At 43.6% G+C, this 27779-nt stretch overlaps 1 protein-coding gene across 2 annotated transcripts in view; it reads left to right on the forward strand.

The window, feature by feature from the left end:
- The window catches only part of NUP133 (nucleoporin 133), a 1444728-nt gene that overhangs the window by 1321307 nt on the left and 95642 nt on the right, over window positions 1-27779 (forward strand). For both annotated transcript variants that reach the window (XM_069606929.1, XM_069606930.1), the window contains one exon: window positions 18807-18871. In XM_069606929.1, the coding sequence (XP_069463030.1) occupies window positions 18807-18871 (65 nt within the window). The remainder of the gene's footprint in view (window positions 1-18806; window positions 18872-27779) is intronic.

Here is a 27779-nt window from a genome sequence, read left to right on the forward strand (position 1 = left end):
ACCAACGATCTGACAATCAGCGGTCGTTGGTCTCCATCGGAGTCCAAACTACACATCAACCTATTAGAGCTGTGGGCAATCAGACTAGCTCTGAAGACCTTTCTGCCCTCTGTACAGGGAAAGAATGTTCTGATAATGACGGACAACACAGTGGCCATGTACTATCTCAACAAGAGAGGAGGAGTAGGGTCACTGCCACTGTGCAGAGAGGCAATGCAGCTCTGGTTCTGGGCAATAAGAGAAGGAATCTCTGTCGGCAATTCACCTAGCCGGAGAGAAGAACACGGTGGCAGACGCTCTGAGCAGGCAGAGCACGGTCTCTCACGAGTGGGAGCTGGCTTAGGAAGTCCTTCTGGAGATCTTCGCCCTTTGGGGAACCCCTCAAGTGGATCTGTTCGCCACCGCGATCAACCCGAAGTGCGATCAGTACTGCTCAAGGGAATTTCCTCAAAGAGGAGCTCTGGGAGACGCATTCGTAGTGGAGTGGAAGTTTCCACTGCTGTACGCGTTTCCCCCAGTTCCCGTGATTCCTCAAGTAATCAGGAGGTTGAGAAAGTTCAGGAAAACCATGATCCTAATTGCCCCGGATTGGGCCAGGAGGACGTGGTACCCGGACCTTCTAGACATGTCCATCTGCCCTCCAATACGTCTTCCGCAAAGAGAGGATCTTCTCTCGCAAGAGGAAGGTAGGGTTCTCCATCCAGAGGTCAAAACACTCAACCTTCACGCATGGTTTCTGAGAGGTCGAGATACAAGGATTGGGATCTTCCGGATGACGTAATGGAAATCTTGCTTTCGGCCAGAAGACCAGCAACAAAGTCTTTGTACCGATGTCGCTGGAATAGGTTTAGTAACTGGTGCAAAGACAAGGATGTGGACCCTTTTCAGTGTGGCACCCCAATGGTGCTTTCTTTTCTGCTACATCTAGCTAATCTGGGGCTCCAGATAGGAACAATCAAAGGATACCTTGCTGCGCTATCCATTTTCAAGCGCTCCTCGGAAGAGGTTTCATATTTCAAAATACCGTTAATAGTTCAATTCTTAAAGGGGCTCACTAATGTGTACCCTCCAGTCCCTTTTCATGTACCAGCCTGGGACTTAAATTTAGTTTTAAAATTCTTGACTTGCATACCTTTTGAGCCTCTGCACTCATGTCCATTGAGGCTTTTGACTCTAAAAACTGTCCTACTTGTGGCCCCATCATCAGCCCGCAGGGTTAGCGAACTTCAGGCTCTCTCATGCAAACCACCATATACTATTTTTTTATAAAGATAAGGTAGTCCTTAAAATTAAACCTTCATTTTTGCCAAAAGTATTCTCGGACTTCCATTTGTCACAAAAAATAGTACTTCCTACGTTTTATCCTCCTCCTCATCTGGGGAAAGAAGAGGAGAGATTACACAGATTAGATCCTAAGAGGGCTCTTAGTTTTTACATCTCTAGGATGGCTAAATTGAGACAAGATGACCAACTGTTTGTGGGTTACACTGGTCAAAAATTAGGCTTATCTGTAACGAAACAGACCATTTCCCGCTGGATCATATTAGCTATAGTTGAATGCTATAGATTAGCGGGAAAAGAACCACCAGATGGGCTTCGTGCCCATTCTACAAGGGGAATGGCTACTTCTGCGGCTCTAAAGAGGGGAGTCCCTGCAGCAGACATTTGCGCAGCTGCAACCTGGAAAACAATACATACCTTTGTTAAACATTATTGTCTGGACACTGCCTCCTCTAACGAGGGTTTATTTGCAAAGGCAGTTCTGCATTCTGTCCACGAAAACTGAAATGGCACTCCCACCTCCAAAAAATTGATACTGCTATGGGAGCCTATCACAAGATGAGGAATACGTGGGAGGACACAATCCATTCGAAGAACAAGTTACTTACCAACTGTAACGTTCTTTCGACTGGATGTTCCTCCCACGTATTCCTCATCGACCCTCCCATCCAACCCCACAGTACAGTTTACGTGTTCTTACACTTTCCTCTCACGAAGAATGTATCGGTCATAGGACACGCCTGCGTGTTCCTCCTATATATATATTTCATCGAAAAAACAGAACTGAAGCAACGGGCGCCGCTCGAGCTACTTATACCATCGGTGACGTCGACAGAGGACGGTGTACGTCGAGGGACAATCGACGCCACGTCCTCGAGCACAGCGCCCTCTACCGAGAAACTTTTTTTCCGAAGCAGCGAAGCTGGAGATACCGATTATCACAAGATGAGGAATACGTGGGAGGAACACCCAGTTGAAAGAACGTTACAGTTGGTAAGTAACTTGTTCTTCTCTATGTAAGCCATCCATAAACATCGGCATTGCACGGTGTGTAGCATGGTGATGCATTAGAGTAAAGCAATCGCCAACATTCAGAGACATCCCCCAGCATGTGATCAGTTCCAAGCACCCATGCAAAAACATAGCATGCAGTGGAACACTTTCTCTGTGCTACGGTAAAATGAGCATTTAAATAAACAATACAGTTTAACCGACGCCTAGGGGCAATGCCATCTTAATTACAGGAAATACTATTGTAATAAACCTAAATCTACAAAACATGTTAAACATGAATAGGCAAATGCAAGTTGAATGCAGAAGTTTGGAAGCATGAGAGAGGTGAGTGTTGAGGAGGGTCAGAACTTCAATGACATCCACCTTGCCATGCCCATAACAACAAGCTACATTGGGGAAGCCCCTATGTCCCTCAACCGGCCTAAAGCCTCATTAGGGTCCTCCGTGCTCTTGGTGCCGCCAGGCAAAAACAGTTTCAGGATGGCTGGTTTAACTAAGATTGCTTTGATGTTTCTGTCCTTGCCAGGTTCTTCGCCTCTGCAAAGGCCTTCCTTCCTCCTCTTTGGGGAAATCTGAAAAGATGGCAAATGGCTCATTGTTATAGGTTGTTGGGCCCTTATCTCTTGCGGCTTTCAGAACCCTTTCCATAGCACTAACCTTTGTAAAAGAAAAATCAGCATAACTTGGTGGGGCTTTATAGTAGTGGGTTTTCCAATCTTCCAGACAAAATCCAAGTCCCCTGGAAGTAAGGTCTGTGGGCCAAATAAATCATACATAGCTTGTGAAACCTGATCCTCCAGGCTTGTATCTCCAAAAGCTTTTTCAGAGAGACCCCACCAACCTTAGATTAAGTCTCCTGCTTTTTCCATTTTTTTTTTTACTTGCATCCATGATAATTCACTCTTCATTTCATTGCAAGCTCTGAACCTTCCAGCATTCTCTGTGGATAGTCCTTCAGTACATTTCTCTCCCTTATTGACTCTGATCTCTAGATGGGAAACTTTGATAATTGGGTCTGCCAGGGAAGATTTCACCTCAACCACGTCTTGAGCCCCTTTCATCAACAGGGAGTGAATGTCCTGGTGAGGGTCTCCTCCATTCTATTCTGCTATATTCTATTGCAGAATGGGCATCAATCTGTTACTGATTTTTTTTCCACGGTTTTGTAATAGGAGCAAGTGATAAGATACACAATCTAATGTTAATGTATAGCAATCACTTATATAGTCCCTTATTTGCAAGATACTTCTCACATGTAAATTCAGTTTTCAATGCCAAATATGACAATCCTGTTGCCAAAGTCAGGCATGCATCAACCTTTCTGCCATATGGCTGTAGGCATCTATAATTGCTTGCTGTTAGTAAACATAAAGGTTGGATTAGCCCATAATTGTCTTAAGTGTAAGTGTGTGAATAGGCATTTCATACAATTTAACCAAGGTAGCTTATTTGTACACTCAAAGTTCATCACATCGCTCAATGAATCTCCATCTTTGCTCAAATAATCATTTGGCCACTACTTAGCCCAGTGTAGCAATGCTATCAGTGCTAGATTTTCATCAATAGTTGTCAATTCCAGTTCTAGGTGTATCATCGCATTAGGTGCACCCTGTGTAAGAAGTAGTAACTTTTTAAGGAACATATTTCTTTACTTCATCCCCGAAGTTCTGCACCATATTTTGTTGCAGCAATAGCTTGTGATAGAAATTCTATGACAGGAGTAACTATATTGTTTCCAATTGATCGAGCAGACTTTAAAGGAATGGTTCAGTCAAAATCTTTTATTGCCCCACGGGTCGGCCATGTGTTTTTAAGCCTAAGTCGCTCGATTTTAGAAAAATTTTCTATGGACCTTACCCGAGTTTTCATCCATTAAACGCACGCGAAAACAGGCACCAGGGAGCTGCCATTTTGTGATATTCCTATCATTTCCCCAATGGCCCTGGCTGGCCTGCTTTTGCGGCATTAAATCATATCCCCTGCCCTGAGCCTGACATTATCAAAACATTCATATTCCCTGCCTCTCTCCGTGACGTTACTGTGCTGCGTAGGCAAACGCGCCCAGTCGTCTTCTACGCGACTTCACACAGAACCCGGAAACCAACACAGATCAACTCACAACACAGCGCGCCACAATTCGGAATATGAAACTGTACTTTAAAATCAAACAGCAACACGGTACATTTGGTAAAGTACATTTATTTGACATTAAATGTTTATAGAATATTCTGCAATTGCCATATGAACTCCGAAAGTCATTTATTTTCTTTTATCTCTATCCGCAAATCCGTAAAAATTTATCGTGAGTCACGCGCTGTTTCTTTATGGTACACAGGGTGTTGGTTTTCGTTCAAAGAAGCACTTTTGTTGCACGTTGAACCGCAAGGCTGTTCCATCAAGTAGGCACTAGGCCAGCGTAAAGGTTGATATGGCTATTACCGCGTAAGGGCATATGGGCCCTTGGCGATCGTCCCATAAGATCATCAGAATGGTGCAGTTGTTTACATTAAGCTGCAGCTGAAGAAACCATCTGCCGGTGTCTGAAACTGGTGGCAGGGGCAAAAGGGAAGGAAATACCTATTTTGAAAACATAAAATTTACAATTAGTCTCGCCAGCCGATCTTTATTAATATTATTCATTTTATTTATTACGGCCGAGCTGAAACTATTTGCTTTCAAGGATAGTGCAATGGAGTATGTTCGGCTCTAAATCAATGCGAAAACTAACGAAATAAATCGAGGTAAGTACACAATGAGAAACGACTTTTTGTCTACATGCGTGTGGAATGTGGACCTGCATGCCCATGTGCCCGCTACAATGACGATCCCACAAACCTTTTCAAAGCTCTTCATTCATTCATTTATTCATGCATCCATTCATTAATTCTTCATTCCGGTATAAAAGCGTCTAAAGAGTTACTTACATTATATTTGCAATTTCCATTGTGTCTCTGCGTAATGCAGTCCGTAAATCCCACTGTGCTATTGACAACGATTTTTCGTATACTGAACTAACATGAAACTCGGTCTAGTTTAAGAATTTTCTGCCTTATCGTCTCTTATGTTATTGCACCCCCAATTCCCCCTTCAAATAAAGTTCTTTCTGCATGGTCCCTGTCTCTCAAGGTCAAAAAACAATAGAACCTTATACTGCCAGTGCGAGTTGTGGGCCTCTTCAGGGCGCGAGCTGAAAATCAAAGCCGCTGACCTTCACTAGAAATGAGCATACATTTTTTCTTTGCAACATCCCGTAGTAAAGCCATCTGTGAGAACTTGAATTTTCGAATCCATCTATGTAGTGTGCGCCTCAATGTGCAAATGCGAACTGGCTTCTCTCCCATCTGCAACGGCTCGCTTGGCGCGTTCTAAGGCCCCAATTTTGTCCTCGTTGTCTGCAAGCTTTGAAGCCCCAAAGAACCATAACTATTGAGACTTTTAATTTTTTGGGGAAGGTCAGGGAAAGTATAAAGTACCCGAGGAGTTGAGTTGAAAGTGAGATTTATTGTTTGTTTTATTATTTGCAATACACAAGCCTCCCCTCGGTTAACAGTGCCCAGCATTTATAAGAGATTGCGAAAATTAGTTACATCAACAAAAATATATACATACACATATAGACAAGGTCAGCAATATGAGGTGAATAGAGAGAGAATTCAAAGATGTCACCCAGATAGTTCGGCACCCAGGATGGAGAAGGTAGAGGTTAGGGTTAGCGTACTTTGTATGCACACTGTACAATAAAATGTATTTACAAAAAGACAATCGTATTACAATTATTTAAACCGGGATTTGTACTTCACAACCAGCTCTCCTTTGGGTGGACATGGCACAGTGGCAATGTTGGGTGGCAATGGATCAGTGCTCTGCACAGAAACGTTCAAAATTCCATATCTGTGCTTCTCTAGTACAGCAGCAATAAGGCTTTTGACAAAGCCGAACTCCATTTCCTCATAGACTGGTTTGATCACCCATTGCTTACTTCTTTTTGAAAAGGCCTTAGTGTAGCAAGGCATCCTTACATTACCCTTAGTCCTAGATTGTTCACGGCCGAGATTCTCGTTATGGGCCAAGACGGCAAGTAGAGTCCTATGTCTCATGCCCTGTATGCTGAAATGCAAGCGCTTTGGCCTGTACTTTAGGCACATATTGTGGAACACCTCCAAACCTCCTGTGTGACAGAATTCTGTCAGTCCCCTCAAATCTCTTGATTGAGTTTTATCGAAAACAATCTTCTCAATGGCTTTGTGTGTCGGTGAAGATGGATTCAACCACTTCTTCTTCCGTGCCTCCACTGGGGATAAAGGGCCATGTTCACATTGGTGAAAATGTAGGTTTTCTGACCAGCGGTGCACATTGGTACAGTGGTGCATCAGTGACCACCATTTTTCAAGTAGTATTTCCACTGACCCTTCGCAAGTTTTGGAGCTCCACCAAAGATGGTTGCTGATAGACTGGGACCACTCTGAAATACTTTCCAAACCTTTTTTTTTTCCCTGCAGCCGAGATTTTCTTATTGATTGATTTAGCAAAATGCCATACGTCAAATTGATGTTTAATATGTGGCAACTGCTCTCTCATTGTCTTGGCAATTGAAACGTGTCTGTCCGTGGCTATGAGATCGATGTGCATTCCCCTCGATTGTAGATATTCCACAGATTTTATAAATCCTAGTTTCTCCATGGCCACTGAGGATGTACATTGTGTTACCTGCACGACCACCGAACTCACAATTTTCTTACTATCCATGTCCTGAAAGTGGTAGGTGCAGTACTTGGCAGAAAATCCAGGGCTGTCGCACTGTCCATCGCCAGCTACCCTGAATCGTTTGCCTTCGAATGTACTTGCTAGAGACTATTGTTCAATTTTCCAAGCATCACTAATGGCCGGAAACAGATAATCATGTTGGTATTTTTCAGTACTGCGTTTTTTAAATGAAATGGAGTCCCACAAACTGAAAGAAATACTCTAACTTTCTAAAAATGGAGCCACTAAAAAGTGATGCAGCTGCACACAGTAGATTGCCTGCTGGCAGTTTCCCCAGCATCGGTTGTGCAGACCATGAGAACGTATGATGTAATCTACAGGCGGCATGTATTGTGACGTTACTGCCTTGTTTTTGACGAGTCACATGAATCAATGGCTTCCCACATACTTTCCCTCTGACGGAATGCCCACATTTCAGCATACTTATAATATCCATCAAACAACTGTTGAATACTATGTATTTGCCCTCTTTCATTAGACTGTCATCCTGCGTCAAAGTTGTTTCGGCCTGTGACGTTGAGGACATATCACCACATTCGAAAGAAATATTGCTGCTATCAAGTTCTGACGTGTCGGTGAATGCTGCTGCTGGTTCATTCTCTGTCATTTCAACATCTGCTACCTCAACATTGATGGGAGAACACAACAATGTGGACAGCTTTTTTGGTGGCAATTTTTTGGCGGGTGTAGATTGTGTGAATTGATCTGCGACTACTTCAGAGCTATCTTCAATACATCCAGTATCATGTTGTTGTGGCGGTGCGGTCGTACTGTAGCAATGGTCCAATACAGCTTTGCTGGATTCTCCGGACACATTCATTTCATGTTCTGGCCATTGGACATGAGCATCCCGAGTCTCAACATGCCGCGTCTGAACTAATAGTTCCTTCATAGTGTAAATGGTCTGGCAAGCAACATCTCCCATTCGCTTCACTGTCTGTGTATGTATAGTTCATAGACCCACGGGTAACTAGAGGACAGATTGGAAAAGGGATGTTCTGTTTAAACACAAGATAAAGTATAGTACAATTGACTGGAAAAAAACATAAAATAAAAAACCATAAAATAGTCCCCAGCACAAAAAAATTTCTAAAGTTATGAACTGTTTGTAACTAACCTTATTTTTGTTTTTTCTTTGCAACTTTTTTTGACTCGACCTTCAACATCTGCACGATGTTGCTCCGATACGTATCCGCATGTCTCCCCTTCCTCTTGCGCTGCAACGACTATATTTTCTGTATCCGTATAGACCGCACGGAATGAGGCTCCATCGACTCCCTAAAACATAGTATTTTCATTACTGTGTATCAAAATATTGTTAGCATAAAACGCACGTGAGGACGAACACACATGTACATCTCAATAGCCAAACACGATTTAAACATTGTGTGGAACAATCAAACGACAAGTATTCAAGCTCTGATGACCTAGTTCGATGGAGCTGCCAGTATCCATACCTATGGCTCTACATGGACTGCCACGAATGATTGTATTGAAGAGGAGGCATCAGCAACTCCCTGAAACACAGTACTTGCGTTAGTATGGTTTTCAATATCGTAAACATAACACACACTTGGGGTTGACGGCACAGGTACATATAAAGAGATAACCACAAATGTTGCATTGTCTAAAAGAATCCAGGAATATTTAAAAATTATCAGATTTAATCGACTTATTTCTCCGATTTCTTTACATCTGCATCATCTAAATGGGATCTTGTGATTGTAGTGGAAGCTCCATAATCTCCCTGAAACACAGTACTTGCGTTAATAGGGAAGAAAGTATAGCAAATGGAATCACGTTATATGATCACGCTTGATGGAGCTGTCGGTATCCATACCTCATGCTGCTGAAGAATATCTAGGGCTGTTGTCAATGTGGTGCGCACTTCCGAAAGCTGTTGCGCCGATTCGTATCCGCATGGTCCTGCTTCCACCGGAATTACTTGAATGTCAGGCTCCGCATCAAGTGTGTGGGTTGACGATTCAACAACTGCCTGAAACATAGTATTTGCATTAGTAAGGATTACAATATTGAAAACGCAACACACGCTTGGGGTCGACTGCACAGGTACATAACGGCTAACCACAGATGAAACATGGTGTAGAACAATCAAACGACAAGTGTTCCAGTCCTGATGATCACGGTTAGTTGAGCTGTCAGTATCCATACCTCGGGCTGCTGAAGAACATCTAGGGCTGTTGTCAATGTGGTGGACGCTTCAGCATCTCCCTGAAAGACAGTACTTGCATTAGTACGGATAACACTAATTATAACTGAAAAAACAAACACCAGGGGACAACAACTAAGGAGTTTATCGTTTGGAAAGCACTAACCAAACAATTGGTAAAATAATCACTCGATACATACAAACTATTACTTGACATGCATAAAACAAGTCTGTAGCGGAATAGCCAAGTATGATTACCTGATACGCGCTAGAAGTGGTTGATAACTGCGAGCACATGACGGAAGTAGAATGTTCTTGCTTCAGATTCAAGGGATAGTCAAGAAGTTGTAAAGGTAAATTATTGTTTGATAATGAAATGCCAATATTTAAAATTGCCATGTAAGGAGACAGAATACTTGAGTAATGCGCAATATAGCACAGTTCCCTGTGCCCATATATAGATTTCGTTTGTAGGTTATGAAATCTAAAAATAATATATTGATAAATGTCATTATGCAAAAAGCTATACACTCATATCAATGTCGAAAGTATTACAAATTGGAAACAACACCTAAAATATCAATGAATCCATTCGGCTACCTACACACTACCGCAAGGCCTAAAGCTAAAAACGGACACTTGACTCACCAGTGGCAGATTGTGGACGAATAGAGTGGAAATAGCGTTTGCGAGCAATTTTCGTGTCGATCGCCGTTTATTCTTCTTTGTTACCCAAGATGTGGTGTACATGTTCGAGGGAAAGTGCCGGCTGCAGATGCGGTATCGATCACCCCTCTTGTCCTCAAAGACTTGTTGGACTCTACTTTCCAGCTCATCCAGTGGATATCCGCAATGTCTGACCCATTCTCTTATTCGATCAACAGTTTACGGGAATACATGCATTGTAGTGCCTTCAGATTTGGCATGGGTCTTCGAAGGGCAACCGCTAATCGAACAGGCAGGCATTGTTGAAAATTCTGAAAAGTAAATATCAAGATTATTATAAAACCTTGATGAATAAAAATGTCATAAAGTAAATGAACCATACCATGCTCAATGCAAGGTTTGTTTTGGTCGCCGGAACTATACCAGTTCATCATGTGCGGCTTAGTATTTGCATAAGTTACAGACATTTTTTAAATTATGTGACTAAACTCTGAACATGTGACTCGTCCCTTGGATGTTCTGTCTTGCACGAAAAGGAACCATGCTTACATTATAGACTGGACCCCCGAAGGATGCAATTCGATGACAATTGACACAGATGAAAATAAATAGATCTATTGATAGCATAACAATTGAAACTCAAGTCAATAGCAATGAGACCAATGACCATAGCTCTATTGGGTACTGTAATAGGAAATTGATTGAAATGTAAAAATTACCGAAATATGACTAGGTTACATGGCCTTACCTTGACCAACAAACAGTTGGATTCAGCAGGTCGAGCAGTATGTTGCAGGAGAACAGGTAGATGGCCACAGGTAGCACACTGACGAGTTTTCTCGAAGCGGTCACAGATAGCACGGCGACAAGCAGATTAGCATAGATCTCAGTGCTTCTCAGGTAGAAGGTTCAGGAGTTGACTTGCAAAGCACAAAGTTGTTCTCATGAGACACATCAAGTGGTTTATAAAGTATTAGAAACAGGGGTGTGTTTGTGAATGAATGACGTGTGTATGTCGTGGTATTATGTTTATTGCAGGGGGGCGACCTGCCTCAGGGGAGGCCTGCCTGGAAACACGGGGTCTGAGGAGGCCATGTGAGCGATGGCCCCTGGGCGTGGGATACCTTTTGAAGTGTACATGCTGTTTGGCACCTTGGCCGTTTGCGCCCGTCCCTTGCCCTTATGTGATGTTAACTTTGCATGACATTCGCGTAGATGGGAACACTGAGCAGGACACGGGGCATCCATTTTTGTACCCCCTTTCCACTCCATTTTGGTGACCAGGCCTCACTGCGATAGTACAGCGCGCAGAGCACATGGTCCACAGCCTCGTTCCCACTCTGACTGGAAAACTCCAGAGGTATTTGCAACAGCTAATAAATGTAACACATCACTCTCTGAGATCACGGTCCTGCATGTGAACCGGCCTGAACCAAGCACATGGCTCGTTCATCTCCACAAACGTGTCCTTGCCCACGCACCCTCGCCAGTGGAAAGTTACTGCCATTCTGACCCTGTTTCCCTGCAAGGTATTCTCTTGATGTGCCAGACCACTGACCACACCATGATGCCCACCTAGCAGATCCCCCAACTAACATTAGACCCCTACTGCAGTATATTGTTGCCTATCAATAACAAATGCCACATATCGGAGATTCTTGTGAGCACAGACCCACACTTCAAACAGTGTATTATAGTGGTCAAGACCCTTGACCTAAGGCCTGTATAATCCAATGTTAATTGATAGTATTGATATAAGTGTCACTTTTATAGAGACATAACCGACTGAAAGACTTTGAACAAGTGTTATTTAGTGCATGCATTATTGATAATATATTATGTTAGCTTAGATAGTGACTACCCCGCTTCACAGCGACCTGAACTTCACCCATTCCGAGCACAGGTGTCTGACTTCCATCCTTGAATGGAGACACACTTGATTGATTTAAAAAATCGAAACAACCGTTGTTAAAATATATGTGGTGTTTTATTTTGTAGCTTATTTTGATGACACAAAAATACAAAACTTTACACATTGTACAGTTCAGGTTGCAGCACAGCGAGAGAAAATCCCCTGTACTGACCGCTGTCACTTGGGAACGTTTCTCTTATGGCACGAACGGCACAGGCGGGTATCACTCTTCGAACGCGGTGTCCAAGCCTCCCGTGAAGCCACCATGTAAAGTAACGATAGGCCACCAGCCTGTACCACCTGTGAAAAGGAATGAAACAAACTGTTTTTAAATGACCAAGATGGGTTTAATAAACATTTGTTGTCAATGACAATTCTTGTAACTAATGGCATGCTGCTCGGACAAATGCTATCTAGACACTGCACACTATTGAAAGACTTTTCGTGCGTTACAATGATATGTATATGTAATTTTGGATATAGTAGAAGACCATGAAATGGGAATGGCATGACAAGCAGAGTATACTTACTCGTTACTCGGATTACGAGGACGAACAGTTGCGCAAAGTTCGTGCATAAGCACCATCATTATCCTCAACACGGACCGTGTGAGGCAGGCTGCCCTGAAGTCTGGCAGCTTGGTGATGCATTGCGGTCGTGGATCGCCTTCCGAAATGTAGGCCACGCATCCCGTGTTTTCACAGCAGCAGCAGTTCTCGTCCTCGGTTGGCATTAGCTCGCACCGATTGCATGTGCACCAGGTGGAAACACCGTCCATGCGACTAGGTCCAGGCTCTTCAGCTGTTGAATCGTCCTCCCAACTGCCGTCCGAAGACCCATCGTTTTCGCGTGTTTCCCTTTCCAGTAATTCCTCCTCGGTATACTCGGGCTCGTACATGTAGGGCATTATTGGATCCATTGTGTGTTGCACAAACTAAAATAATTGATAGCGGTGGTACTGGTATCTGTTCACACGGGCTACAAGCAACGAAGGTAGCTGACCGGAGCACAGAAAAGAGTCACAGAATACTCAAAGTAGCACAGAAAGAGGAATGGAATCGGAAATCTGCTGCTGTGTGTTGTGAAACGGTCTGTTTATACTTATTGAGGAAAGAGGCGTCCTGCCATTTCCATGGCGACACGTCATTAGCAGAAGCGCAGCGAATGTTGACACGAGACGTGCTTTGTCGTTGTGAATTGGGTGGTACGTGTCTGCTGATGACAGGCTCAGGGGCGGGGGATATGATTTAGTGCCGCAAAAGCAGGTCAGCCAGGGCGATGGGGGAAATTATAGGATTATCACAAAATGGCAGCTCCCTGGTGCCTGTGTTCACGTGCGTTTAATGGACGAAAACTCGGGTAAGGTCCATAGGAAATTTTTCTAAAATCGAGCGACTTAGGCTTAAAAACACATGGCCGACCCGTAGGGGCAATAAAAATTTTGACCGAACCATTCCTTTAAAATCTCATTCGTTTTTCTTTTCAGTGTCAAATTGGCCTTGTAAATCTGTTGATCCCATTTACCATTACTGCTCAGTCTGATACGTAAATAATACAACAAAGTTACTTCTTCGATTAATTTGTCATCAATTTATATAGTCAGATTAGTGTGTGGTTTGTTCTTTTTCCCACACCGTATTTTTTGCCAAATAATAATCAAACCTTTACTGTTGCCGAATTAAGCCACTTGGGGTGCATGAAATTAGAGCTACATCATCAGCAAACATTATTATGCTGAATTTTCTTTTCTCCTCCCATCCTTGGTACATCTGTATAATTTACTAGCAATCATTCTATCACCTCTTCAAGGAAGTGTGGGCACAAGGACACATCCTTGTCTCACACCCTGCTCAACCGGAAATTGCTCAGTGCACTCACCACCCTTTGAACTGTGGCAGAATTATTCGCATTTAGCTGTATAATAGCTTTCAGCAGCAAATTGATATTGATATTTTATTTCTACGCGCTCGTACACAAGTGTTTCAGAGCGCAGCAAGGGAGGGGAACAGGGGAGAACAAAACAGCGATCTTACTAGGCCCAGTGACATTGAGAACGCGCAAGTGCATGGGAGAGGGGAAGGGGGAAAAGTGCATGGAAGGGGGGGATAAGTGGAAAGTGCGAAGCACAGGAGAAACAGATAAATAACAATAAATAAATAATAAAGGCAACAAACTGTGGTAGTGCAGCCATCAATTTGCAAGTGCTAGGTTTAAGGCAGCAGACAGGGTAGGTCTGATAAGTGCAGGAAGAAAAAAGGGGGGGCTGTATGGGTACAGATACAGACCCCAGTGCAAGGGGTGTCCCGGAGGTAGTGTGGGAGGGTGGCAGGGTGAGCAGGTACCTGGGCCCGGAGGACAGAGGGTGGCCAGGTGCATGGTGCCAAGAGAGAACAGATCCGCAGGGGAGAGGGGGAGTGAAGGCAGAAGAGAAGAGGAAGGTCTTGAGGTGCTTCCGGAAACCAGAGATGGTTCTCCAAGTTTTAGAGTGGCAGGGAGGCCGTTCCAGAGGGAGGCCCCAGCCAAAGACCGAGATCTACCCCCAGCTTGTTTCTTTGAAAAACGACTGACCCTGAGAGAGTTGGAGGTAGAGGAGCGAAGAGCTCGAGAGGGGAGGTATTTGCAGAGGGAGAGCTGAAGGTATTTTGGCCCCAGGCCCCAGAAAGCCTTGTGGACAATGCAGAGGGTTTTGAATTTAATCCTTGCATCCACTGGGAGCCAATGGAGAGATTTCAGGGCTGGAGAGATATGATCCCAGGGCTTAAGGCAAAGGACAAGTCTCGCAGTCCTGTTCTGGATTAGTTGCAGAGGGCGGAGAGTAGAGGCAGGTAGATTTAGAAAGAGGCTGTTACAATAGTCAAAGCTAGAGAGACCAGAGCTTGGGATACCATGAGCTTCTGGGGGAAGAAGAGGAAAGGCAGAGTACCTCTGAGGAGGTGCAGTTGGAAATTTGACTTTTTAGAGACCTCAGAGATGTGGGTGAAGAAGGAAAGGGTGGAGTCAAAGATGACCCCCAGGTTCTTCGCCTCGCAGGTTGAGGTAGTAGGAGGGCCAAGGGAGGCCAGCCACAGAGTGAGGGGAAAGGATGGTGAAGGTGTGCCGATGAGGAGGATCTCCATCTTGCTGGCATTCAGACAAAGATCATTGGTGGCACACCAATCTTGAAGGGCAGTTAGGCAAGAATATTATTTCTCTTGAGGGTTTTCCATAATTCTGTCCTCGTGATTCTGTCAAATGCTGCTTTGAGATTGATCAACAACGTATACTACATGCCTTCTTTCAGTGTTACATATTTATCCACCAATAAGATTACCCTAAAAACCTGCCTGCAAGTGGCTATTACAGTTAGTCCATTATCCAATTTTCCAATCTATTCAGGTTTTTTGCCAAAAAGTTTCTCTATTGTACCCAGAAGCAAGATAGGTCGATAGTTTGCTGGGGTGTTACGCCCCCCTTTTTGTAATATTGCAACAATCTTAGCGGTATTCCAAGATTTGGGGACTTGTCCTAATTTGGCTGCAGCATTGACTATAAGATGCCTGTATAGTACCCAGACTATCAGATCTGATTTATATAGATCCACAGCAATCTTGTCTGGGCCTGGGGCTTTGCCCTCTTTCTGACTAGACCATGCAATATGCACTTCCCCAAGGGTAAATTCAAGGCACTCGTATACTTGGGGGAACTACTTACTAAACCTGTCAAAATAATCAGTCCCACAGCGGAAAAAAGCAACAATACTTGGTTTGATAATGATTGTAAAGAGAAGATTTACAATCTGGTTCCTTGGGTTGATCTTGGGAGTGTAATCATTGATTAGTGTAACATTAGTTCTCCTTTATAGAGGGTAGAAAAAGGATTGTACCACACTTCCTCTATAGCCTCTCTTTTTCCAATTCGCCAGAGTGTATGCATAGCCAGAAGGCCTTTTGGTCATTGATGTAGATGCATAAATCGGGGTTTACCATCTTTCAACCATTTTCACATCTTGTTTTGATTTTGTTTAATGCTTTATATTCCTGCATAAAGCTACTTCACCCTTCCCAGTGGAATCGGATGTATTAAGTGCCTTAAGTAAAACTTTCTTCTTCTCTTTACAATCATTATCAAACCAAGTATTGTTGCTTTTTTTCCGGCTGTAGGACTGAGATTATTTTTACAGGTTTAGTAAGTTGTTCCCCAAGTATCTTAGTTAAAGTTTTATTTAAGTCCAGAATAGCTTTTTGATTATCTTTCATAGGCCCAAAGGCCAACTCAAACAAAGGCTGTACATTTACTAAATATTTGTGGGATAGTTGCGTTCAAGTCTAAATTATCCCAGCTTAGCCATCTATTGTTATCACTATATAATGGTTGGCTTTTTTCCCTAATTCGATCAATCCGCTTTCACCCACTTCCTTTTTATTTTGAATAGTAATGGAAACAGGATTGTGATTGCTTTCACATCTGCAGTGGACTTCCATCATATGCAGCAACCTCCAGTGTGGTAGGTCTATTAAGGTTTAGTCAATATGACTACTACTAGAACCTTTAGAATATGGGGTAGGTGGGACATCTCCTCGAACTCTGCCATTACAGGCTTGCTCCCCAATTCTAAAAAGAACCTGTCATTTGCAAAGAATATTTATAGAGTTGTTTCTGCTTAAATGGAGGCAAAGCAGGAATGTTCTATATTAAGTCCTCTTCTATGAATTCATTCAATTGATTGTGGGGTTCACACATAACCCACACCACACACTCGGTTGTCATTTCGTTCCACGACTTTTGTTAGCCTAAATTTCAAATCCCTTTATGGAAACTGGGTTGCATGCCCAAGTTTCATGAAAACGCACCACATCAAATGCATGGATCAATTTGATCCAATCCATATCTTTTACATTTTTAGTAATGTGCGCAATGTTCCAGGTTAGAATTATTATTTTCTCAAGCAGACCTCAGTGTTATTAGCATATAACAACTGGGAGGAAGGCTGTCAAACTACTACATCATTCCCCAGGGGTTGATTTCTCTGTATATATACTGGGGTCAACATTATTCTGTGATGGATGCATGACGCCGCTATGATGGGTTTCAATAACCATCTCCGTTGGTTGTGTGATTCAATAGCATGTGTGTGTTGGAGACTTCCTCTAAGTTCAATCTGTTACCCCACTGGTGGCTGTGTGCTATAATCGATAGCTATAGTATAGTTGCTATACACTTATCCACAACTGTAATTTTCACATAATCGCTATTTTTCTACCCAGGTGACCTCTTGAATATCCTATCTGATCACTGGACAACATCCCTTTTTACTACGAATCCAATGTATACACTTTTCTTATGGGAACCTTTCCCTTCTTTGTATTTATTAGTAATTTTGGGCACATTGGTCATATAGATCACTCCTGTTTGTGCTACTGATTGTTTGGTGCTTTCAATATACCAGCATGTGCCTTATTCTGTTCTCGATTATATGTCCTAGATTTCTGGGGATTAGCTTGCCCTTTTGTATATTAATACCTTTTGACAAATCCACTCTTAGGAGGGGAATGTTTTTTAATCCGATTCATGATTACTTCATTAAATCGACACCGCTGGGGCACATCGCCCCACTTCTCTGATGATGTGTTTCAGATCTTATTACCTTGATCGTTAAGGGAATTTACCTCATTAAGAGGTGTCAATAATTAAGCTGGTTTTTCGGCCAATTTCAGAATAAACAAAGCTCATTGATTTGCGTTTTGTCATGGTTTTCCCCGTGTAGGGCCAATTCATAATTAACACAAATTAATCACAACAATCTAAAACTGGAATGTAGCCTGCATTGACTCTTACTATGGATTATACATTAATCATAAACACTTTAAAAATAATTAAAATGGTGAAACGGATGTTAAAACCCATTGATTAAAACTTTGCATTAGTATCTGCTAACAAAATATTAAAATGAGAAGAAATGTTCTGATTTCCATAGTTTCATAAATCTGTATGTATCACTGTCCTCTGCTACAACTACTAGGGATCGCCCTACTGGCGCAGTGGGCTGCCTTATTCCAGTCCCAAGTGGTTTACGTTTTCTCCAGTCCTAAACCCAAAGCGAGCAAATCAACCCGGATCAGTTCAATCAAAAGTAGCTGCAGGGAAAATCACCCTATTGGGTCAAAAAGTTGCCTTGATCCCACACCCTTCTCCTGACGGTAGTAGATGTAATCTAAGTCACATTGATTCCCCAGTCAGTCTGCTAGCTTCACTGCATCTGCTTTCTTCGACGCCACCCGCAATGGGTGGTGGAAACGATTAGTCAATTGGTGGGGTCACTAACAAAGTCATCCACACGTCTTACCAGCTTCAAGCCTCAGACCTCATCAGTACAACTTGTTTAGTTGTTGATCCATAAAATTATAGTCAGTCTTTACACGCCTCAGCCGTGTCAAGCTCTGCCTCAACAGCGACCTGCTTTACTACTTGACGGCTGCATTTGGAGGTGACAGTAGTGGACATCCCGGAAGCAGCAATGCGCAACCACAACAGTGGCGCTCTTGTCCGCGGCAGGCTTCAGCGCAAGAGTGACCTGCCTTCCTTGATGGCTCCTTCCATGTAGGTGCAGGGCTAGTGGGCTTCCCAGCAGCAGCGAGCAATGCACAGCCCCAACAGCAGCCCCCTTGTCCACAGCGGGATTTCTGGCCTCCTTCTGGCGCCAGAAAGTTTTCTGCAGAGCAGCTGCGCTGTATGATAGATATCAAAGATGTGGAGTCCGTGGGAGGAACGTCCATCAGAAAGAGAATTACAGAGCGGTAAGTAATTGGTTAATCATATTATTAACTTGTACTTATTTAAAGTTACACACTAGAAAGACACATTGCTACATTTTAAGTTAAAAACAGTCTATTTCCCTTGACAGAATAGGGTTAGACTTCAGTTGTTGGTCTAATTCTGAAAATGTTCTTTGAGGTAAGTGTACACATGGTAATTCAATTACTTTTTATTATAAGATATTATATTTACATTTTTCCACTTCAGGAGGAGGAGGTTGATGTTCATGCCCTAAAGCTTGAAATATTGTGCAAGGCTCTCCAAAGAGACAAGTAAGTGTGGCTAAAATGTGCTTCTAAAGTTTCTGATGTTTTATCCCAGAATGTCTTCTATGTTCATTTAGGAAAATAGTGTGGTTTTAAATTCAACATTTTACAGGTGTTCATGTAAAAAGTTTTAATAAATCTGTGATTTGTTTTTGCAGCAACTAACCTTTTGAATAGCAGTCTATTTTACTTAAAACATGTTTTCTGTTGGGTCTTTATTTTGCTAGCTGCTGTGTATCATGTAATTTTGAAATGGTTTCTCATGGAAGACCCACCATTTTCAGAAGTAACTTGGAAGTTCCTCCTCTTGATTTCTCCAGGATCTTTTTTCAGCGGTGTTTGTGTCTTGAGAATCCTTGTGGTGTAGTATGCTGTGACTCTGTGCCTTCTGCATCTTCCTCCTTGCCAGATATTCAGGAAGAATGTGTAGCGCCATTCTTTGTTTCACCTCTTTGTTTTAATAGTGTGTTAGAGGGGCAAGAGACTTGATATATTCTGTCATTCACCCTCAAGTCCGAAGCTACTTTGCTTCTCAACATCTCCAGAGGCCTGCTACTAGAAGCAAGAACAAGTGCAGACTTGAAATCTGCCGGTGCAGGAAGGAAAGAACCAGAAGACGGGCCTTCCGTATATGTCCCAGACGCTGCAACCTCCTCTCTGTCAACCCCAGATTATCCTCCTCGCTTACAGATTTTTAGAAAGCGGTTCCAGGCACTCCACTTAAAGGATTGGTTCCTCGTTTACATATGCACTGGGAGGATGGCTTAGTGGCAACACGCTTGTCTTGGAAGTAAGACGACACGGAGCAACCAGGGTTCATTCCCCAGGTCTTCGATTAGACAACTGGGTATTAAGCACGTTATAAATAACCCATTACATTAAATTTACCTAGGTCAATCCTCCATCCACTCTCAGCATAACATGAAACTCTGTGACTTCCTCACTCCCCCCATCCTCTGTTTCCTCCTCTGGTTGCTTTTAGATCCCTTGCTGCCAATTACATGCTCTCCCCTTGTTTGGTCCCATCTCCTTTGTATTGATTTCTTGCACTATTCTTCCCTCGCTGTGTGTTTACCCCTATGATTTGGAAATTGCTCTTTTGCTTGCCGAAGCTAGATCCACCCTCAATTATGCAAATAATAATAAACTGACCACTGTCTTTACCCTCATGCACTCTTTTGAACAAGAGGGAGAAGGGCAGGGGAATGCTGCTGTAACAAGGCATGCGTGTTATCACCTGCATTGACCAGTTAACCACTGACACAACTGGATCACTTGCAAGTTTAAATCTAAGTTAACCAGTGAAAAAATTGTAACCTACTCCATCCTCTCCCAGAAATTTACCTTAATCATACATGATATTTGTGTTTTATATATCTCTTCATGCCAATTAGTCATGTTTACAAGCACTGTAATAATAGGTGTTAGTGTGACCACATTTCATGGTTCCAGGAACTGTTGTCACTCCATTACCTCTTGGTTTGTGTTCATTAGAAAAACGTTAATTTCTCGCACACCTTTTTTGTATTCCTCTTCCCGCCTGTACATAAAATATATGCAGCCAGAGCTGCTGCTGACAACTTATTTGGGAGGCCTAGGTATTCAGCAGTGACGCAGTTAAGAAATCAGCTGATATAATGGGAGTTTTTGTGTGGCCTCATTTACATTTTCTTTTCATTCTCCAAGGTGGCATAAAACTTCCCACCACTTAAAGGCTTGCAGTTGCATGGCAGCCAACCTCGAGCAAGGACAAGTAATCCTAACATAGGCATGCAAACTACCACTACTGCTTATTCTGATGCAGTGGTACCTGGCCAGTAAAAAGCTCTCACCCTTCCCCACATGGCCGCAGTCCTCCTTTCCAACATCAGTGCCACTCCCTCGCATACGCCTAGCTCTTAATTCGATGCATGTTCCTTCCACCCTTCCCCATGCGTCATCATCCCTTCCTTTGCGCCTCTTTGGTGCATACTCTTTTCACCCTCCTTTCCCTTTCTGTCCCTCATACTTTTTCCACCCTCCTTTCCCTTTCTGTCTTTATTTATCCCTAAACACTCCGATTCCGTCTCACACGCCCCCTCTAACACACGCCTCCTCTCTCTCACACACCCCCTCTCTCTCACACGCCTCTCACACACCCCCCCTCTCTCACACGCCCTCTAACATGCCTTCTCTCTCTCACACGCCCTCTAGCCCTAGGTGGTTGCCTTCATCTAAGAAGGAAGTATTAGCGATGGTTCCAGGGTTTCTTGTCCTCTTCTTTCTTGCAAACCGCATGCCTTCTTTTCTTCAAAAGAAAAACAAAACAAGGACATTTCTTTTATATCCCAGATTTAGGTTTTTGAATCCTCTATTTAGCTATGTGGCCATGTTTTTCTTGCTAGTTTTCCTCTGCAGTGGCTGAGCTTGTGGGATAAAAGGTGGGAACGGAGGTATGGGGGTGTAGTGACGCAGTATTTGTACAATGCCCAATGTCCTGTCCGGAGCTGACGATAGAGAACTGTCAAGACGGATCGACGGGCGAGTCGTGGTGCACTACGCCCCCTGTCAAAGTTTTTCTGTGCCGCTGAAGATGGACCGGGATATCTATCTGATGAGGAATTTGCTGGAAAAGAATCTGTAGAAAGAACATTATGGTAAATAATTTCTCCATTTATGCGTGCTTGAATGGAAATGAGACACAATTCATGCCTGATCAGGTTTATCGGAACTCCCTGCGGGATTGCCAAAGTTCTTCTCCATGTGGTGGCCTCGACTTAAGCCCAACCCAAATAACATCAATGAGTTTGAGCCCCATAGTTTATCCCAGGAAGGATTTTCTGGTGATAGCACTGCAACAGATGAAGAATCGAAAATCTCCCAAATTGTTTCTTAATTGGGTCGAAGCAGCTCTAGCCTGCGAATTCATACTTGAACATTCTGTTTATTCACAAGGTCCTGAACCATAATCCCCCACTATCTATATTTGGGCACAGTGTCCACCTTTACATTACTCAAACGAACATTTAACAAGTGGCCCATGATGTGCGATTTATTTTTGTTTTTTTTATTTTTTTTTCCTAGGTTTCGTTACCAACACATTTGTTTTATGAGCATTTATATTCAAGTCTATGTCCGTTAAACTATACACTGCATCCAAACCCCATTTTTAGTCAATGGCAGTAAGATCGCAAATTGCAAGATCGTCCGAATATGTCATGTGCTGCGTGTGGAACAGACCCAGTCGCAGGGACTTAGTACGGATGTCATTCAAAGCTAAACCAATATATAGATGTAAACATTTAAATAGTGCTAAAACGCATCCTTTTCACAACCCGTGACTGGTCTTGATCCAACTACTAAAATGACCTTGCTGATTCAGTCTAATGCAGACACCAGTATCTGTATGCAGTGCAATTAAAATATGAAGAAGGTGGCCGGGACATTCTTTTCCTGCATCTTTCCCCATAACTTGCCTCTGTTGACACATCAAATGCTTGTGAAAAGTCAAGAAATGCAATCTACACAGCAGTCCCCTGTATCTTTACTTGATCTACCAACAATTTTAATAAAAGGCAGTTTTGTGCAGTGGCAAACCTCCTCTCTAAATCCAGCCTAGTAGATGTCCATCAGTTTTCCTTCCTCGCCCATAGTTCCAATTCTTTAAGTAACAGGGTTGAAAGAATGTTACTGCTAGCATCCAATAAGGATATTGGGCGATAATTCCTGGAGTCTGATCTATCACCCTTTTTAAATATTAATATGTTAGCCCCAGCCCAAGAACGAAGATCTAACATACATCAAAGAAAACTTTGGCCCGTAAGACTGAATTGGATTTAAAAGTGTAGTTTGATAAACCATCGGGACTTGGGGCTTTCGGCAGCTTGCACTTTCTAATACAACATAAAATGTCCTCCACCATGAAATCGAGCCACCACCAGCCAAGAGTATCGCAAGAGAACACAGCCAGCGCTGCACCATCATCATACAATTTAGCAAAATTATTCACCCAAACAGCTTCTTCTGGGCAACTTCGTTAAGGTCCAAAACAATCTAGAGTGCTTATTTGTGACCGCCTTAAGCATTGTTTCTAAATCAAGTTGAACCAACGATGACCTTGTGGCAATTCGACCAATTTTTGAATGCTTGTTTAGCATGGCGTATCTTGACTTCTCGTTTTGGAGAGGAAAACTTTTTTAACCTCAAATTACGGTGCAATTATTTTTTTTCTTTGAACTACTTCATCAAAGATATGCAAGTACAGTAGCCCATCTTATCAAATGAACGGAATGCATCCGATCCACTCCAAAAACGTTTTAACAGCCTCTGGACTGCATATACATAATTTATCAGATCCGTTTGATCCCAATCACCTGATAAGATTAATTAGGCCACTCTCCTATAAAGACGGGAACTATGGGCCAGTTTCCAAATCACTGCAGAGTCTTTCACGTACTTCCAAACACGCTCCCCTAGTTTGATTATCCTGTGAGCCAATTGTTATCGTAAATGCAAGAGCAAGGCGACTATGGTCACTTGCGTCACCATATACAACTAGCATCGCTGAGCAAAACTGGAAGATCTCATGGGAAAAACAAAGATATCATCAAGCATGGATTTCTGCTGCATACATTACTGTGTATATTTGGGTGGACAGTCACCTGAGATACACCCATTCAAAATGTGTAAGTCCCATATCTCAAATTCCTGCCAAATCAACCAACCACGCCGCCTCAGTACCGACCCACCCCCCCCCCCCCCCACCCCACATTCTTACGGGGAGCAGTAAGTACCACGAGGGATCCAGGCTCTCACAGTTTAAGTAAACTTATACCATAAAAGACTAATCACACTCTTTTGACCACTGTACAAATAAATCTGTTAAGGTTGATAACCTCTAGAGTGGACTTGCCAGGATTAAAAACGTACATTAAATAAAATGCAGGATTTACACATTTGTGGTAGACCCCATCCATTCCTACTTCAGCACTAATATATCAGAAGAGCCTGAGTCAGTTGAGTTATTTTAAGGCCAATGTTATTCTTAACTGCACACACCAAAAGGCCTACCCATCAGTCCTCTATACGCCTTCACCACACATATCCAATAACCATGCATAAATGGAATAGTCTCTTACCAAGTTTCTTGGAAACAAATGATTCCATACTCTGCTCCATATAGTTTGTCAAATGAGGAAGACAAAAGACCAGAATTACCCCTTGTGTTCCAACAGGCCAGCTTAAGTGGCCGGCTTCACTCTTTTTGGACACTTCTTAATTGGTGCAAGGACTTCACTATAATGGACCAAATCCGCACCTGTCTATTTTGGATGATCGTCTTTAATCCCACCCAAACATACAGAGAGCCGTGCATTAGATTCACGGGCTAGACTGATCTTTAAGGGGGGCCTTTTGGAGGTGTCCGTCCCCACAGTTTGCCCCAGTAGTTCAAACACATCTTGACAGAATAAATAAAGCATCTGCGCTTCTTCCAATACCACCAAGCGAACCAAGTTAGAGGAGAAATGCAACCTAATTAACTCTACCAGGTGATCCATAACAAACTCCACTTGGAGGATATCAGAGGGCCGTATTAACCTAAGTCTTGGGACCTCATTGAATAATGACAAGACATGGCGATGATCTAGAGGCGACCTGTCCCTGAATATCTGTTCAATATACACATGTGAATTTGGCAACATACAGGGTAACCCCTCCCACCTCCTCCTAGACTCATTGTTTAGGCCCCAGACACCTCGTCAACATCCTGACCCCGTCTTGACTTACTGACAGCTGATGGTCCCAAAATCTTGGGACGTCTAGCTTCCAAAGTCATAAAGTAGGGGAACTGCACGGGGGCACCCTGGGGTCAGAGTATGTTATGTGCAAACCCTTGGCAGGGCACACTTCAACACTACTCCCCACTTGATTAGTTCTTGGGTCTTTGTCCAAAGTATTACCCACAAAAATCCTGGGCAATACTGACTGAGGGCCACCCTTCTCCTGTTCTGAATCATCACCAGGCACAATTATTGCTCATTCCTGTTGTTTAACACCATTCACACAGTCAGGGGGCCTTGTTATATGGTCAAAGGACAGCATAACATCTTCCTCATCTGAATGAATTGTGAAAATACTCTGGTCCTATTCCTCCATACTAGGAGCCTACAGAGCAGGTACTGGTTTCAAAAAATGTGTAATCGCATTTTTCCCCACTGCCAACTGGGGATGTTAACCTCATTTTCAATGTTCTTAACAACCGTATTTCTCTGGTTACAGGAACCAGTATTCGCCACTAACCTAGTACCTTAGTGCCTAGTACCTTAGTATTCAACATCTGAATTGTATCCATTGGGTCTTCAGGATGCCTACTTCCACATGCTGATTCATCGGAAACACAGTAAGAACCTAGGGTTCGTGGTGGACCAACATCGCTACCATTCTGCTAACAAGGATAGCTGCTTGCTTCAGGAGGGAGAGTATTCATGTCTTTCCCTACCTGGATGACTGGTTTATCTGAGCCCGTCCCAGATCTAGTGTTTGAGCATCATCTCTGCACACGCACTCTATTGCTTATCTTGGGCTTTTCCCTGAAGTTAAAGTCTCAGGTTTCGCATCCAAGTCTCTTTGATTTATAGGAGCAGTCTTGGACACACTCCTGGGCAGGGCTTTCCCACCTGATGACCGAGTAGCGAACATCTTTCGGATGGTCAATGTCCTTTAATCACAGGAACAAATCCTAGTCTTGGCTGTTCTGTGCCTTCATGGCCTCCTGCATCCTAGTGATACCGGAGGTAAGGCTGTGCATGAGATTGCTTTAGTGGCTTCTCCATTGCCAATGGTCATAGTTTCAGGCCACATGTCGGACCTTTTACATGTCTTGGACCAGGTGTTTCAGGATCTTGCATGGTGGGCCGTGTGAGACAACTTGCTGAGAGGTGCATTGTTCTGTCAACCATGGTCCCAGGCGACAGGGGTCACAGGCTAATTTCTTACAGGTTTAGGCGCTCACCTGTGGTACTGGACAGTGGTCTCCCACAGAGTATCAGTAACACATCAACGTGCTGGAGCTGAGGGCGATCATGCTGGCCCAGGTTGCCTTCCTTCCCTCTGTGAAAGGCAAGACTGTGCTAATCCTGATAGACAACACAGTGGCCATGCACTACCTCCGCAAACAAGGTTGTGTGGGGTCCTTGCCCCTGTGCAGAGCAGCAATGTGACTGTGGTTCCGTGCTCTGGAGAATGGTGTATCGATGGTGGCAGCCCATCTGGGCAGAACAGAGAATGTCCCACAGATGCCTTGAGTAGACAGTCTTTGGCATCCCACGAATAGGAGCTCTGCCAGGACGTTCTGGGGGAGATCTCCTTTTGCAGAACTCCTCAAGTGAACCGCTTTACTTCCAGTTTGAACAGGAAGTGCAAGTTTTTCTCCAGTGAATTTTCTCTTCCGGGAGCTATGGTGGACACACTGATGGTCGAGTGGACTTTTAACCTTGTCTATGCGTTCCTGTCGATCCCTGTAATTCTGCTGGTTCTAAGGAGATTGCGCCTGTTCGAAACCACGTTGATCCTGAACACTCAAGACTGGGCCCAGAGAATTTGGTATCCATAGTTGCTGGACATGTCCATCTGCCCTCATTGGTCCCTCCAAGGAGAGTCTACATCCTCTCCCAATTGGAGGGGCAGGTTCTCCATCTGAACCTTCAAGCTTGGCTACCAAGAGGCTGAGATACAAGGAGTGGGACATGTCGTATGTCGTCTTGATGTGCACCATTGGGCTCGAATACCAGCCACAAAGTTTATGCTTGCAGTTCGCTTACATTTTCGGCTTGGTGACAGGACAGGTATCTGGTCCCTTTTATCCTGTCTGTTATCCACTGTTGTTGATTTTTTTGCTGTCCCCGTACCAAGCTGGCCTGCAGATTGGCATTGTTAATGAATACCTTGCCACTATTTTGGTTTTCAAGTGGTACCCGGATCTGTGATCGTTCTTTACAATCCCCACTGTTATTCTGTTCTTGCAGGGTTTGTGTAATGTGATGAATCCGATAGTGTCATCACTCTTCTCCTGGCAGTGACCACCTCCCATGTGGCCATGGGACGGCAGCCGCCACCTGATCCTGACCCTGGGGGCCGGTTATATGAGGGAGGATTACATGAGGGAGGATTACATGAGGGGAGATAACTTCCAGGGAGGTGTCATAGCATCATCGGGTGAGACATGTATCCCCCATTTTACCTTGAGGATAACCCTCCCATACTTGATGACCTCATGGCATATTGTCATACGTCTCCTTGTCCACCAATGAAGAGTATTGAAAACCATTTCACAAGTCCCATAGGCCAACCTTCAAACTCTGATCTTCCTTGTGAAACCTTTGAAAACACCTTCTCAGATTCCATATACAAATCATCCAGCATTGACTTGCCTTTGGAAACCATTAAGAATATTTACACAGGTTTATCGTGCAAAGTGTCAAGAATGGACTTCCTTTCCCATAACTACCAAAATACTGGGACGAGGAAGAGAAACTGAGTAATGCAAATGCAGAGCAAAGGAGACCACAAGCACAAGGAGCAATCTAGTTGTTGGGCACACACACCTGTGGCCGGGAAATTTAAAGAGCAGAAGCAGAGGGCTGAGGTGTGCTGCTGGCGGAAGAGAGCTGTGATTCTCGGTGCAAACAGAGAGACTGAAGGGCTGGAACCAATACAGTGGAGTGGACCAGCTCGAGAGCCAAGAAGATAAAGCTGTCACGGGAAGAGGGCACAATGTGGGAACTCCAGTAGCCTATGATCGACTCCTGTGCATGCGCAGATGTTGAAAGGCAGCATCTAACTCACCGGAGCCTACAACGAAGCCAACGAGCTCTGCAGAAAATGCGAGGGACAGGAATGCCGAGAGAATGCAGTTTGCGAGAAAGAGAGTACCGAA

The sequence above is a fragment of the Ambystoma mexicanum genome, chromosome 4p (genome assembly GCF_040938575.1).
Source record: "Ambystoma mexicanum isolate Mex_15411 chromosome 4p, UKY_AmexF1_1, whole genome shotgun sequence".
NCBI classification, from domain to species: domain Eukaryota; kingdom Metazoa; phylum Chordata; class Amphibia; order Caudata; family Ambystomatidae; genus Ambystoma; species Ambystoma mexicanum.